General features: G+C 41.0%; 1 protein-coding gene across 5 annotated transcripts in view; it reads right to left on the bottom strand.

The window, feature by feature from the left end:
- Positions 1-4,233: 4,233 nt before the first annotated feature.
- MRLN (myoregulin) overlaps positions 4,234-15,903 on the bottom strand; it is a 44,240-nt gene continuing 32,570 nt past the window's right edge. Inside the window, exons 1-3 of one of the 5 annotated variants that reach the window (XM_057530376.1) lie at positions 12,683-12,816; positions 6,325-6,436; positions 4,234-4,460 (exon numbers count right to left, since the gene is read on the bottom strand). In XM_057530376.1, the coding sequence (XP_057386359.1) occupies positions 4,300-4,460; positions 6,325-6,403 (240 nt within the window). In that variant the 5' untranslated portion in view covers positions 6,404-6,436; positions 12,683-12,816 and the 3' untranslated portion in view covers positions 4,234-4,299. The other 4 variants (XM_057530375.1, XM_028163680.2, XM_057530377.1 and 1 more) reach the window with 4 other exon arrangements.

A 15,903-nucleotide genomic window follows, 5' to 3' on the forward strand; every position in this document is an offset into this window, starting at 1 on the left:
ACAGGGACCGAAATATTTCCCTCTGCCTACAAAGCTAGCAGATGGGCAGTGAGCACTTGATAAAGATTTATTGAGTAAATGATCTCCATGGGGCAAGTCACAATCAACTTTGTAAACAACATCCGAAAGGTCAGCCTCTGTACCTGCCACACCTCAGACAGGAGTCCAGGGACACTGGCTCTTCAGGGAACAGTCTGCAGCCACCTCCAGGCTGAAAGGGCAAAGGGCTGAGACTGAAAACCCTGTTGGCCACCGAGGACTTCCTGCGCTCCTTCACTCATCTTCCCTCACCATGGTCCCAGGTCAGGTGGCAGAGCAGCTCTGGGGCCTTTCCTGTTGGTTTATAAATAAGTCTAGGCTCATTGCTGGTCCCAGAGTGGCCTACGTGGCAACGTGCCTTCAGCTTGCTCAGCAGGACCGCTTGCAGGAAGGGCAGCAAACAACAGCCATGTAAAAGCAGCGCAGAACCGCAGCCCGCATCTGTGCGGTCACGTGCGCACCACCCACTTCAGATCTTCTCTCAAAGGACCTGCTGTAGAGCACAGGGAACTCTGCTCAATATTCTGCAATAACCTACGTGGGAAAGGAATCTGAAAAGAATAGATACATGTATATGGATAACTGAATCCCTTTGCTGTACACCTGAAACTAACACAACATTGTTAATCAACTCTACTCCAATATAAAATAAAAATTAAAAAAAAAAATCCCCAAAAACCTTGACCCTGGTTTCTACAGAAGCAGTTTGTCCCAATCACGCCCCAAAGTTAGGAACTGTCCATTCTAACTCAGAATGGCTATCTGGCTTAGTTTTCTTGTAAGTTATTTCATTCGGGTGAACACTTAAAGAATCACTAATGCTTCGTCAACTGTAGAGTACTTGTCACTCAATTCCAGAAAACTCGTGTTTACCTAACCCAGACTGCATACATACATAGACGCTGTGGATATTGTTGCCACTTAGGAAAACAATCCTAAGGTAGGTAGTCACAGGTCCCTTACTTCACAGAGCTACTCCTGTCTTCTTGATGTTTATAACAACGTCTTGTAGATTTCTAGGACTCCTTTCTGTTATCTACCTTCCTGTAGGTATCAGTCCAGTTCATTTAAGAGTCACAGTGTTTCTATGTGATACGTGAAGCTGATGGTATTAATGCCACTTCTGTTTTTTTTTCTTGGTTCTGTTTTGTTTTAACACGGGAGGAGTAGGAGACCCAGAGAGGTTAAGCAACTTGCCCCGAGGTCACATACCTGTTCAGTGCCAAACAGTAGGAACACTGAGTCCGTGAGCTTCCCTCCACATCAGCACTTCTCAATGCATCTGAACCCCTGGGGAATCTGGTTACAATGCAGATTCTGAATTCAGCAGCTCTGGGGGGTTGGGGGGGAACTAGGATTCTGCATGTTTCCCAAGCTCCCAGGAGTTGTTGCTCCTGGTGGCCCTCAGAATATCTTTCACCACACCCTTCATAACACCCCAGGCATGTCCATCCTAATACTTCCCCCAATGGCCGTTGCACTATTTGGGTATTCGTTCATTTCCCCCACTAACCTATGAACTCCAGGAGAGCATGCACTATGTTGAATTCACTGGTTTGACCTGGGCGCCCAGCACCACACGTGCCAAAAAGGAACTGAACAAATGTTTTTGAAGAGTGGAGGAAAAGTGACCTATTTCCAATTACAAAGCCACGTCGACTGCACATTAAGACTCTGAATTCTTACACAAAACAGAAACAGACTCACAGACTTAGAAAACAAACTTATGGTTACCGAAGGGGAAAGGTGGGAAGGGAGGGATAAACTGGGAGTTTGGGATTGCCATATACACACCACTATATTTAAAATAGATAACCAACAAGGACCTACTGTATAGCACAGGGAACTCTGCTCAGTATTCTGTAATAACCCAAATGGGAAAAGAATTTGAAAAAGAATAGATATATGTATAACTGAATCACTTTGCTGTACACCTGAAACACAACATTGTAAATCAACTATAGCCCAATTTGAAAGAAAAATTAAAAAAAAAAAAGAATCAATCGACCAATCAATCAATGAACATTTTTTTAATAGGCTATTCATCAAGTATCCTCTGTTGTCTGGAGTCACATTATGACATCCAGTTGCCATCGCCGGGTCCCCAAATAACATAACCAAATAAAAGCCCCGTAGGTTTAACCAGTTTATACCTACACTTGCCGCAGAACTCTGCCAGGGGTCAGGGGGACAGAATCACATCCTTGGGCCAACGGGATGGGATAACATGAGGTCATTCTAAGGGCAAGGGGGAGGTGTAGAACAGGCAGGGTGATGGAGGCTCACTAACACTCAGCATCACCTGAGGATGTTGACGACAGCAGTCCTCCACGGGCTGTGCGTTTTCCATATGCCAGGCGCTCGGCTGCGCACGTTGCACCCGTCAGCTCATGTCATCCTGTCGACAAACCTATGACACAGGCACTTATTTTACATGTAAGGAAGCAGAGACGTAAGGTTATTATACAATAAGCGGTGAAGCCAAGATCTGGACCCAGGCAGTCTGGCTTCAGCATCCGTGCCTCTAACCACATTGTTGACGGCCTGGAAGCACACGGAAAAGAAGCAATTGCCTGAGCCCGGGAGTGACTTGACTTCCCTGTCAACAGCCTGCTCCAACAACTCCCAAATAGAGGCGCTTGGGGAGAAACACATCACATCCACATTATATCCAAAAGAAAGTGTTCAACAATACTGTGTAGGGAAAAAAAAGAGATTCTGTTACAGCAAATGCTCACATAGTTTGTTTGGCTTATGGTTAAATATACAACACCGCTGAAAGGTTAAGTAAGAGTCAGTGAAGTAATAAGTCTCAAAGGTCCCAGATTCCTTTCACACTTCATTAGGTCTCTTATGAAACCTTGCATTAATGTCTGGGCCAAATCTGAGAAGATGGTCATCACATGGAAGAGATCAGGATTTTATGAAACATGTGTGTCCAATGTAAAAAGTCAAAAGGACAGAGAGAACTTTGTTTTTCAAAGGCTTAAAGAGCAGAGTTCAACAGTTATATTTTAACACTGTCAAAAAATGAGGGAGTCAAGAAAACTGTGGAAGAGAATGCATCGTCCATTTGGATATGAGAAAAGGGTAAACTTAATCTCTCTTTTCAATAGAAGATTTTAAAATGTGGAATAAGAAAATAAATCAGGGCAATACTAAAGTATAGCCATAGGGTCTTGAATAAAACATTACTGTGAAAAAACGTTGAGCTCTACAGATTGTTTTTTAACCACACTTGTTTAATTATTATTTACCTTTGGAGGCAATATGATATGATGGATTGTGAAGGCCCAAGACCTGGTTCTGCCACATTCTCGTATGATCTCCAGCTAGCATAATTCTTCCAGGATTCAGTGTGTTCATCTGTGAAATGGGACAACTCACTCCTGCCTCCTAGGATTACTGGGAGCCTTACATTAAATGACATACTGTGAGCATTTAGTCCCAAACAGAAAATCAACACAGGTTGCACCTTGTTTTCTCTCCTTTCTTACAAGTTCTATTTTCCTAAAAGAATGTTGTTTAAGCATTTCTAGTCCTAACTTTAAGTTTTTGTTAGTAGAAACATAAAATTGTGGAGGGTTAAGAAAAACAATCTACCTACACACAGATGAAATGTGTATGTAAGAAAATGAGAATAAACTATTAGTATACAGTATGGAAAGATCATCTTATATTAAGCTTGATGTGTTAAAAATAGAACCATATAATAAACAACAAGGTCCTACTGTACAGCACAGGGAACTATATTCAATATCCTGTGATAACCCATAATAGAAATGAATATGAAAAAGAATGTATATATGTATAAATGAATCACTTTGCTGTATAGCAGAAATTAACATAACGTTGTAAATCAACTATAGTTCAATAAAATAAATTTTAAAAATAAATTTTAAATTTTAAAAAATAGAACCATATAAAATTTCACATAGGTACACATCCTTAAAAAACAACTTCACTCATAATTACACCTACAAATTTTAGTCAATTTATCAACTAACGATCATGTTAAAAATCAAGAAGTTTTATGACAGTAGTGTAGATTTTTGGAAAAAATTCCATTTCAATTTATGTGAATGTTTTATAAACCATAAAGTACTAAATAATACACAATCTTGTTTTTATTGCAACGTCCTGTTGGCCTCTAGAATAATTGGAGATGTCATCAAATTAAAATCACTCAACATACTAAATTACAAAATTTTATTCACTGTAATTCAATATGAAATTCACATGTAAAGTAAGGGAAGTCAGCTAAGAAGTTATAACAACATAGATAATAGACAGGAAATCAACAAAGATTACAAACAAAATTTTTAGAAGTCTTCCCACAATTTCATCTTCCAGACTTGTGGGGTTAGTAGTAGAAATTAATATCCAGTTTTTACACGTCATATCCAAAATGCTCCTGCTCCCTAGGGGGAAAAAGAAAGAGAAAATATCCTTAAATGAACACATTTATAATCCTGATTCTTTAAACTCAATCTAATATTTGCACTGGAAAGAAACAGTGATCAAGAAATGTCTTTCAGGGCTTCCCTAGTGGCGCAATGGTTGAGAATCCGCCTGCCAATGCAGGGGACATGGGTTCAAGCCCTGGTCCGGGAAGATCCCACATGCCATGGAGCAGCTAAGCCCATGCGCCACAACTACTGAGCCTGTGCTCTAGAGCCCGCGAGCCACAACTACCGAAGCCCGCGCGCCTAGAGCCCGTGCTCCACAACAAGAGAAGCCACCGCAATGAGAAGCCCGCACACCACAATGAAGAGAAGCCCCTGCTCGCCGCAACTAGAGAAACCCCACGTGCAACAACGAAGACCCAATGCAGCCAAAAATAAATAAATTTGTAAAACAAACAAACAAAACAAACAAAAAACAGCTCAAGGAACTACCAGAATTACCCCTCTGTTTTCAATGTTATCCATAATTAGTTTATTTTTGAAGTCTTATCTGCAAAGTCATTTACAACCATTCTTATGGCATTAGTGAAATTGCCATTCTTCTAACCTGTACAGTGGGTGTTACCAGGAAATGAGAATTTGAAGACATGGAAAGAGGCATGTGATAAAATTTTTAAACATTAAACAACAAAAGATTTTTTTCATTCCCCTGATCTTTCCTCAAAATCCTTTCTCATATTTTGGTCACTTAATCAGACATTACATATTTTAATTTCTTCCACAGTTCTGTGTTAGTCAAACGGTTTTTTAAATATCTTAAATTTTTTTAAGTATTACGGAATTTTTAAAGATATTAATTTGTGGTCTGTAGAGCACACTGTCGGAACATTTCACATGCCTGTCAGGTAGGGAGTTTAGAACCATTCTTAACTCCTTTTTTCCAGGAATGTAAGGTCAAATGAGTTAAGTAATTTTCAAAGCCTTACATCCAAGTCCCTTATACACACTCAACTTAAAATCAGCATCAAGGGCTTCCCTGGTGGCGCAGTGGTTAAGAATCCGCCTGCCAATGCAGGGGACACAGGTTCGAGCCCTGGTCTGGGAAGATCCCCCATGCCATGCAGCAACTAAGCCCGAGCGCCACAACTACTGAGCCTGTGCTCTAGAGCCCAAGAGCCACAACTACTGAGCCCACGCGCCACAACTACCGAAGCCTGCGTGCAACAAGAGAAGCCACCGCGATGAGAAGCCCACGCACCGCGACGAAGAGTAACCTCCGCTCTCCACAACTAGAGAAAGCGCGCGCACAGCAAAGACCCAGTGCAGCCAAAAATAAATAAATAAAAATAAACTTTAAAAAATTTATTTAAAAAAATGAGCATCAATATTTTTAGAAAGTGGCAAGATCGGGGTGGGAAAATATTTTCTGCTATTTTTCACTCAAACCCAGAAAGGCAGGTTGAGTTTTAAGAGAGAAAGTGAAAGAGAGAGGGGGAGATAGATGAGATTTATACAAGTATCATCTTCTTCCACTTTTAGCAATCTTGATTAATTTCTGTAATAACTAACCCCCTTCCTAAAGGAGGGAATGACTTGCCCCAAATTACACAGCAATCACTGGCAAAGTAAACGCCTAGAATTTCCCTTAAGTTCAACAATTCCTTGTGCCTATGTTTGGGAAAGAAGGGGTAAGAATAACACATGGGTTCGCAAAGTGATTTTCCTTCCCTCCTATGACCTCCACCTCCATCTTGTGTTTCTTCAGTCTGTGCTCTGAGGGGTACCTTCAATTTTCTCCAATAGCGGTAAGAGAGAGACTAAATAGGAAAGACCAGACAACTGGTGGGGGTCGAAGAGTGCGCAGAAACCCATTTCTCACCTGACTTAATCCCGGGTAGTAGTAGATAATGCTGCTCCTGGGTTTTCTCTCCAGCTGCTCTTGCTAGAACAAAGTGCATTCAGCACAGGTGGTCTCTTAGCAACCTTGGTTCCTGTGTCAAAGCACAGTGAAAGCTTTTATTGGATGCTGAGGTGGTCTGTGAAGTGGACCGGCAGGGAGCCTGCCTGGAGAAACTCTAAAATTACTCTCAAGTCAGGAAGGAGATGTCGAAGAGTGGAGTTTGGCAAATGTGACACGTTGATTTCAACATATCACAGAATTGTATAGCTGAAAACTAAAGTTATCACAAAAAGTTTAAACTGAATTCTATAATGTTCCCGGCAGGCCAAACATTTACCACGCTTTTATTTTTTTATTTTATGTTTTGGCCGTGCCATGGGGCATATGGGATCTTAGTTCCCCCACCAGGGATTGAATCCACACCCCCTGCAGTGGAAGTAGGGAGTCTTAACCACACTTTTAAAACAATAGTTCTCAGGGGGTGAGGGAATGGAAGAGATGTGTAAGGGTTACATATGTGCAACAAGTAGATAAATAAGTCCCGGAGACCTAATACACAGTACAGTGAGCATAGACGTAGAAGTGTGTTATAAACATTAAACTTGCTAAGAGACTAGATTTTCATTGTTTCCAGCACTAGAAGCATTAGAAAGTAGAGGAGTGAATTTATTACAAAAGACCAGGCTGTAACATTCGGCCATAAATGGAAAAGTATCCAACAAAATGATGGTTATTACAACTATGAAATAATAGAATATACTACTTAGAAAATTATGTTACAATATTTAATTATGATTAAAAGCCATACCTTATGAACACCCATTACACTCCTGGACAAGCATGGATAATCACACCAGGACACATATCCAAACATTATTTGTAATATCCTCAACTTAAAAACAAACCAAAAGCCCATCAGTAGATAGATAAATGCATAAATGGAATATTATACAATAATGAAAATTAAGCTCCAGCTACATACAAAAACAGTGGTGAATTTTACAAACATAATATTGAATTTTTACAATAATGAAAATTAAGCTCCAGTTACATACAAAAACAGTGGTGAATTTTCCAAACATAATATTGAATTTTTTAAAAGCAAGGCACAAAAGAAAATGCACAGTGTAAATATATTTATGTAAAATAGGAAAACAGAGTTAAAGGTGCATGGTTTAGGGGTGTATATGTGGGTGGCAATGGTGTAGGTGGTGAATTGATCAAGAAAAGCAAAGGACTGGCTACCATAAAATCAGGGTAGTGGTGGTGTTAGTGAGGGGAAGGGAAGGGCTGCGTGGGTGTGGGGAGCCTCCAGCAGTATTTCATTTCTTGTCCTGGTTGGTGGTTACATTGGCAATCACTTTTTAACTACTTGCTAAACTGCACACAGAAATTTTATAGGCTTTTCTGCAGGTATGTTAGACTTCACAATCGAAATATTTAAAAAAGGGAAACAGGACTATCTACAAATGTCAATAATGGTCATAGTGGTCGAGTTTGGGTGAAGGACTATATGTGATTTTTTTTCCCTTGCTTTTTCCATTTCTCACATTTTCATTTAAAAGGATGTTGCTTATATAACTTCAGAAAACTAAAGAAAGTCCCGTAACTGCCAAGTCCTCTTTCTTTCCCATATACTTAAAAGTAATGTATACTGATTTTATTTTTGTCAAACCAATCATTTTAACAAATATGAATTCGGGAAAATTAAATGTGAGTGAAAGATTTTAATGAAAATATTTAACTTACACTTTATCCAATAAATTACATATTTTCATTAAAATGTTTCACTGAGACATTTCATTTTCCTTGAGTTTACATTGTCTCTTTGGCTAAAGAACATGTTCTTGTCTCATTCAAAATGTTCAGAAGAAACAGGAATGTGAGTGGCTTCTGTTTGGTTCTTCTCAATGTTAGATCTGTTTCTAGATCTAAATCATTGGAAGGACATGAATCTGTACCTTCGTAAGTTTACTAGAACACTGAGATTTTACTGTGGATTAAAATTATGATTGTCACAGTGTTTGATTTACATTTTGCCTAATTAGTTCTTACTTACTTAGCTAGAAGCTTGGTAATCACGTGTTTTTTCTTTGCAGGGACATTCTTTTAGAGGAAAGGCTATTTAACAGCAGCATTTTCAGGAAAAAAATGATTTGTAGTGTTTTTTTATCGGATAAAACATGCACTAAATAAATGTAAAAAATAAATAAATTAATAAATAAATTTGAAACAAGCTAGGACACTTCTAAAAGTATGCTAGAATGTATTGAGTGTGACTATCTCAAGACCGTGGTCTTATCTTGAATGCAGTATTTAAAAGTCGTAGCTAAAATAACATCACCTCCAATTTCTGATACAAGACATCCTAGGTTATAGAAAAATGGTACAGATGAACTGGTTGCAGGACAGAAATTGAGACACAGATGTAGAGAACAAACGTACGGACACCAAGGGGGAAAAGTGGCAGGGGTGGTGGTGGTGGGATGAATTGGGAGACTGGGATTGACATATATACACTAATATGTATAAAATAGATAACTAATAAGAACCTGCTGTATAAAAAATAAATAAAATAAAATTTAAGACATCCTAGGTTATTTGGGGCCTAATATATTTCATGTTGAAATTTCAGATGACCGCAAATAATTTTCCCTCCCATTTGAATGCCTCTACGTTCCTTTCTTTTCCCTATTTCCAAAAGGCACTGAGAATCAATTTATTTCATAGAAATTAATTTATAGAATGTTATACTTAAAATAGAATGAATACTCTCTTATCTAGTTTTAAAAACTTGTCTTTATTATATTTTCTTTTGATTCCATCAAGAGTCCAAATAATCTAAATCCAAACTGACCTGTTCATTGAATGGTTGAATAGTGGAATCCCACAAGGTAAGTTAGACTAATGGCGAGTAGCAGTGACTTTTGGTCCCTGGGGGTTGAACTTCATTGCATTCTCTGTTCTTCACCCTGCCATCAGTTTGTAGGCTCTGGCCTTTCAAACCTTTATAATCTTGTTTTTATATAAAACAAAGTTTCTCAAGTCAACTCTGACTCCTGGGACCACAGTGCATTTGTTAAATGGCTTGGTCCCCTGGCAAAAACAAAACAATGCAAAACAAACAAGTAAAACGCCCTCTATTACATAAAATTATTACTGGTACTAAGACTGCACCTGTTTCTCAATCTCTCTCAGCCTCTACTATTTCCCCTTATTAGGCGTGGATTCCTGGTCAAGACAAAGAACAGAACATACTTTGCAAAGTCTCTTTTTCAATCAAAAGAAAACACTTTTCATTGGATTCAAGATTATAGTCTTTTTTTTTTTTTTTTAATTTATTTATTTTATTTATGGCTGTGTTGGGTCTTCGTTTCTCTGCGAGGGCTTTCTCTAGTTGTGGCAAGCGGGGGCCACTCTTCATCGCGGTGCGCGGGCCTCACTATCGCGGCCTCTCTTGTTGCGGAGCACAGGCTCCAGACGCGCAGGCTCAGTAATTGTGGCTCACGGGCCCAGTTGCTCCGCGGCATATGGGGTCCTCCCAGACCAGGGCTCGAACCCACGTCCCCTGCATTGGCAGGCAGATTCTCAACCAGTGCGCCACCAGGGAAGCCCCAAGATTATAGTCTTGAACACATGAGTCACACTTCAAAAATATTTCCTTTTTTGATAAGAATTTGCTAATCCTACTCCTTGTTTCCATCAATAGCTAATGGTCAAGATAATATTGACAGAAGTTCCCTAGAGACAAATGTTGAAACATGAGACACTCCTGTTGAAATCTGTCCACTCTTGCTGAATAGGTCACTTGAGTAAAGTATAATAATTACCATTTATTAAGGGTCTAGTATGTGCCAGGCTGTGATTATGCACTATTGGGGGATGGAGCAACTGCCCAAGGTTCTATGCTGGAGTCTTCATGCTGCTAACCCAGGACTCCCACCCCCAGATGCCACTCTGTTTCAACTACATGGATTTATTAATGTTTTCAAATGAAAAGGAAATGGGCTAGACTGAAATGGAAATATCCACATGTAATTATCAATGGCCACTCTTCTCCCTCAGTCCCGGCTCCTTTCTATATATGTGAACTGCTGGTTGAACAATGGGATGGATAGTCTTGCAGTTATCCCTCTGGGCCTGAGAACCCTAAATTTGCCTGAATAGTTTTACAATAGTCAGTTTTATTCATATCAAAACAATCTGCTCTTTGTAAATGGATCACTCACAGGCCACTACTATGAGCTTACTGTCTAGCAACCCGATTAGGTGAAAGTTCAGTTTTTTTAATCTATGTTTTATTAGCTTTTACTCTCTGCAATTTTATTTTCTTTTATTATTAGTTTGTTATCTACCCACTGATCAACTTATGACTGACAAGTTCCTCCCCTTGAACTTTTTTTTTTTTTTGGCTGTGCACGTGGCTTGTGGGATCTTAATTCCCCGACCAGGGATAAAACCCATGCCCCCAGCAGTAGAAGTGCCGAGTCCTAACCACTAGACCGCCAATGAATTCCTCCCCTTGATCTTATTAACATTAGCTGGACAGAGAAATAACAAGAATGCTTCCAGGACTTGGTGGTTGAGAGATGGGTCTGGCATAAGACTGATAGGGTTTGATCTGCCACTTACTGTGAGACCTTGGACAAGTTACATTAACTCTAGGTGCCTCAGTTAGCACTTCTATAAAATGGAGATGATAATAAGAGTAGGGTAGTGTGAGAATTAAATGAGATAATATCAATACTTGTGCCAAGTGAATGCCTAGTGAGTGCCTACTAGGTACAAGTCACTCTTAATAAGCAAGAGTGACTATCATTGTTAATTATATTCTACCGTATTACCTCCTAGATGGTACCCCTGGAATAAATCAATCTTCTCAGTTTCTCTTTGGACACCCAAACATGCAAAACTGTCACACACCTACTCATCCTTTGAAACCCAACATACCTCCTCTGTGATCCTTCCTGACATCCTCAGGCAGAATTTATTGCCCACTTGCTGTAACACATTGCAACTGACAACCGTGTATTGTGGTTATTTGTTTGCATGCCACCCCCCATTGGCAGGGCTGTCTTCCTAGAAAGTGGGGATGGCCTTACCCATCCTGGATCCCAGTGCCTCATGGTACTGGATGTTAATCAGTTTTCAGCAAATATTGATTTAATAACTGCACATCAAGTAGAAGCTTTATTTGGAAGACCGAAAGTTCATTTTGTTCAAAAGACGATTACAACAAGAAAAACCATATATTAAGTCTACTTTTCCCACAAATTTTTATTCTTCAAAAATAAAATCACCAAGTTGGGTATTTTCAATATTGTCTCCATATGGAAAATGTCTCTTTCCCATAAAATTTACGTTTGATAAAGTTATCTTTTAGAAACTTGAAAAATCATATGGGAATTATATTTTGTTGATGTTTTTGCTTTCGTTTTTATTTTTTTGCTTGTAATTAGGGAAGCTAGTCAAGTTGTTGGATGGCAACAAGAGTTTGGCACTGGCCTACAGGGTTTTAGGATTTGAAGTGTCCTGCTGGGACGGCCACTGTTTCTCTGGCATAATTGAGATTTGTCCCCTTAAGATTCCAGAAATAGACGATGGCGTGGTAGGACAGGAGACATAAACTGCTCAAATATGAGTCATTCAGAAGTCAACTGAAACTCAGGCATATGCAACAGTAAATGGGTTTTGTGTGTTCTGTAAGCTTCTAAAATGGAGTTCAAGGTGCATTTTCTGAACTAATTATGTGAGGAATTACATGAGGAAGGGAATTTAACAGACATCTGAGAAATTAACTCATCAGTGATATGAGCATTGTATGTGAGAAAGCTTGAATGAGAATAATAATAAATGGCATATGGTTTGACACTTAAATGATTACAGGCATGATTGTTATACCTTGTTTCCTGATTAAGATACGATTTCAAGGAGATCTTTCTCTCTCCAGCTAAAAAAAACCAACTGTAGTGGAAAATCTGAAAGATTACAGAAATGTTGGCACTGGAAAAGAAATTTGAAATTTCTTAAAACTTCTCGTTTGACAAACGAGAGAAGGCACCTTGCCTGAAGTCACACAGGTACTTTTCTTCTGAACTACTGTAATAATTGCCTCAGCGAGTTTTTGACATTTATGATAAATTGGATTCTGTGTTTCACCAGACTTGGCTATTTGAAGATATTCTACCTTCATCACCTCCCAACTGCTTTGATTCAGGCCAAGGGAAGACCAGAGTATCCAGAACAGAATAAGTCACAAGTGAAAACTGGAAAACTTGGCAGGTCAGACTCACAAAACTTGACAAAGTGGACTTCGCCTGGAAACACAACCACGTGCCTCGTCACAGATGGTGGGTCAGCAAGGTTTGGGAGCCGGATGGAACTGGTTTGCGATCCTGGTTCTGGCTGGTATTAGTGCTGGAGCCGTGGACCAGGCATTTCACCTCACCTGCTACCCCATCTGGAGACAATCTGTTTTGCAGGGGATTGAAAGGATTTTATTCGTAACTACAGTTAGGAAGGGCCTACACACGTTGTGATTTTAATCTCACAAAGCCTTATGAGGTGAGTTACTAATTATCCTATTTCCTTAGTTGGAGAGATTGATGACCTGAGACTTTAGTGAGCTATTCGCGATCACACAGCGGGGATGACCGGGGATTTGAACGGAAGTGTGTTTGGCTCCAAAGCCTTAGCCGCTGCAATATCTCAGGATTGGTAAAAGAGGCGAGCCAAGAGCCCAGCATGCTGCCGGGCGCTTGGTAAAATAATGGTTAGGGTATGACAAAGCATTGGAGTCAGAAAGGTGGCCACTTCCTGCAGCCCAACAAGGAGGGAGAGAGGTGAGCACGGACTCAATGCACGAGGGCAAACAAATGGACCTCAGCGACGGGAAGCCCTGGGAAGCTGAGGCAGACGCGCAGACATGCAGGCCCCAGGCACCCACGAGGGTCCACCCGATCCCCCCGGGGGTACTGGGGGGTCCCAGACCTGTGTGGAATCCCTCTACTTTTCTCCTCAACTGTACCTCTCAGACTTTCTCTGCAGGTCAATATCTGTCCAGTTTGGGCCTTCCCAAGCCATCTATGACCGTGCCTCAAATGTTCTGAGTAAATATTCCGGCCCTAAAATGAACTGTTTTTCTACACACAAACAAGCACCTCCCCTTAATCAGCCACTACCAAGACTCCCAAAGGCTGAGATTTCCCGCTACCCCATTCCTGCCCCCAAATAGGAGATGGCATGGCCCCTAAGGAGACATAAATTACTCGGTTACAGGCACTTTACATTAAGAAAGATTCCGGAACCAAAATCATCAAAATGTTTTCGACCTTCTCCCTGCCAAGTTCCCCAGCCCTCGCCAAGAATCACAGCGGCAGCGCACTCTTACGAGGCCAGATGAACTGCCCAGAGCTGTGGTCCGGGAACCTCACAGGGCAGTGCCGCTCGCCGCCAGTTCTTCCACGTGTGACAGAGCAGGAGTGGGGCTGAGGCCAGGTGCTTATTTGTCGCGTTTGAGGTTTTTATCTGCAGAACTCGTATATCCAAACGTGTATCATTCCAGGTTTGGGGTGGAGGAGAGGTTTCTGGACTGTTTGACTTCGTAAAAGCATTTGGCAAAACCTTTAAACTCCCTTCTCAGCCTGCAACACACACACCTCTGCCTAAATTCACTGGGGGCAGGTTTTTACCTATTATTGAGATGCAGATTTGATTTCTGAAACCAGCCAAGTGTTATCTGGAGTCAAGTTTAGCTGAGAAGGTTGATGGCCAGGTTGGAGAACAGAATTTCAAGTTCAATGAAAAACTGTGACCTCTTCTAAGGCCAAATTATATTTCTTTTTTTTAAATTAATTAATAAATTTGTTTATTTATTTTTGGCTGCGTTGGGTCTTCGTTGCTGCACACGGGCTTTCTCTAGTTGTGGCGAGCGGGAGCTACTCTTCCTTGCGGTGCACATGCTGGTGGCTTCTCTTGTAGTGGAGCACGGGATCTAGGCGCGCGGGCTTCAGTAGTTGTGGCACGTGGGCTCCGCAGTTGTGGCTCACGGGCTCTAGAGCGCAGGCTCAGTAGTTATGGTGCATGGGCTTAGTTGCTCCGTGGAATGTGGGATCTTCCTGGACCAGGGATCGAACCCGCACACATCCCCTGCATCGACAGGCAGACTCTTAACCAGTGCACCACCAGGGAAGTCCCCAAATTATATTTCTAGCATTTAGCACAGGGCTTAGAACAAAACAGGTGCTCAATTTAAAAAAAAAATTGGAGGCGGGGAGGATGAGATGCGACTTTGTGGTGCGTTTTTCTGTGCCTCAGGAGCTTGTTGCTTAGAAGGTGAACCCAACGAGGAGCCCTGAAAAGCACTGAATCGTTTTCTAAGAATGTACAGCTCTCAAGGGGAAGTCTGACCAGTAATGCCCACTTTCGGTGGGTAAGTATTGGACGTGATGGCCCTGTGGACTGCCAGCCAGATCCTGTCTGTACTTGCCATGTACCATGGAACAAGCCCATTCTGACTTGTAACAGAGTTACTCATGAAATGACTTCTTTCTCCTACCATATTTAGACTTTACTGACCCTTTGCTAATCTAGCCCTGTGTGTTCACACAGTGGGAATTAAATAAACATTTGCAGAACGACAGCTTGCAGTGGAAAACAAAAAAAATCTCATCCTGTCTCCTGAGCGTACGGGTACCACTTTGGGAAGCAGATATTCTGTGAGACAACCCTCCTTTCTGTCCCATCCAGACACGGAATCGAAGCTAGCAAGGGGGGAAAGCTGTCCTTTGGAACCACAGAAGCACATAACCAAAAGAAAAAGTTTATTTTTATTTATTGATTTGTGGCTGCACCTCGCGGCATGCAGGCTCTTAGGTCCCCGACCAGGGATCGAACCTGTACCCCCTGCACTGGAAGTGCGGAGTCTTAACCACTGGACCATCAGGCAAGTCCCAGAAAAATTTTAGAATGCTGATTATAGTAGAGCAGATACGTTTATTAAAATAATAGTTTATGCTTTGAAATGGTTTTGATGAAGTTCCCCACCATCATTGATCTTAGCCGTAGCCTAATGTCCTGAACTAACCATCTGCCATCCTCCAATGCCCCCATCCTCAGCATTCCCACGGCTGATACCATCCTAAGGATGAAGTTATTAAAAGTAGTAAAAGCCAATTATTGTCTCTACAATTTAAAGTTTCCCATCAAAGACCACATTGGAGGCTCCAGGTTAAGAAGATTCAGGAAAAATTCAAATGAGGGGTTTCATCAATAATATTACCATACTTGGCCACTTAGATACATTATGAGTAAAACCCACCACCTGTCAAACAGGTTATAACTCATCTCACAAACAAGGAAACTGAGACTCAAAGAGGTTGAGTACTTGCTTAAGTCACACAGCTTGTTGAGCCAGGGCTCAATACCAAGCCGGCATCTGCCTCCTTCCACTTCCCTGCCTTATTTAGAAGCCTGATGCACATGTTCAAGAGAATTGAACGTATGTAACCAAAGCAGAAAACTGTCTTAGTCCGTAGTCCTGAGGAAGGGACCAGAGTG

Source organism: Balaenoptera acutorostrata, chromosome 16 (genome assembly GCF_949987535.1).
Source record: "Balaenoptera acutorostrata chromosome 16, mBalAcu1.1, whole genome shotgun sequence".
NCBI classification, from domain to species: domain Eukaryota; kingdom Metazoa; phylum Chordata; class Mammalia; order Artiodactyla; family Balaenopteridae; genus Balaenoptera; species Balaenoptera acutorostrata.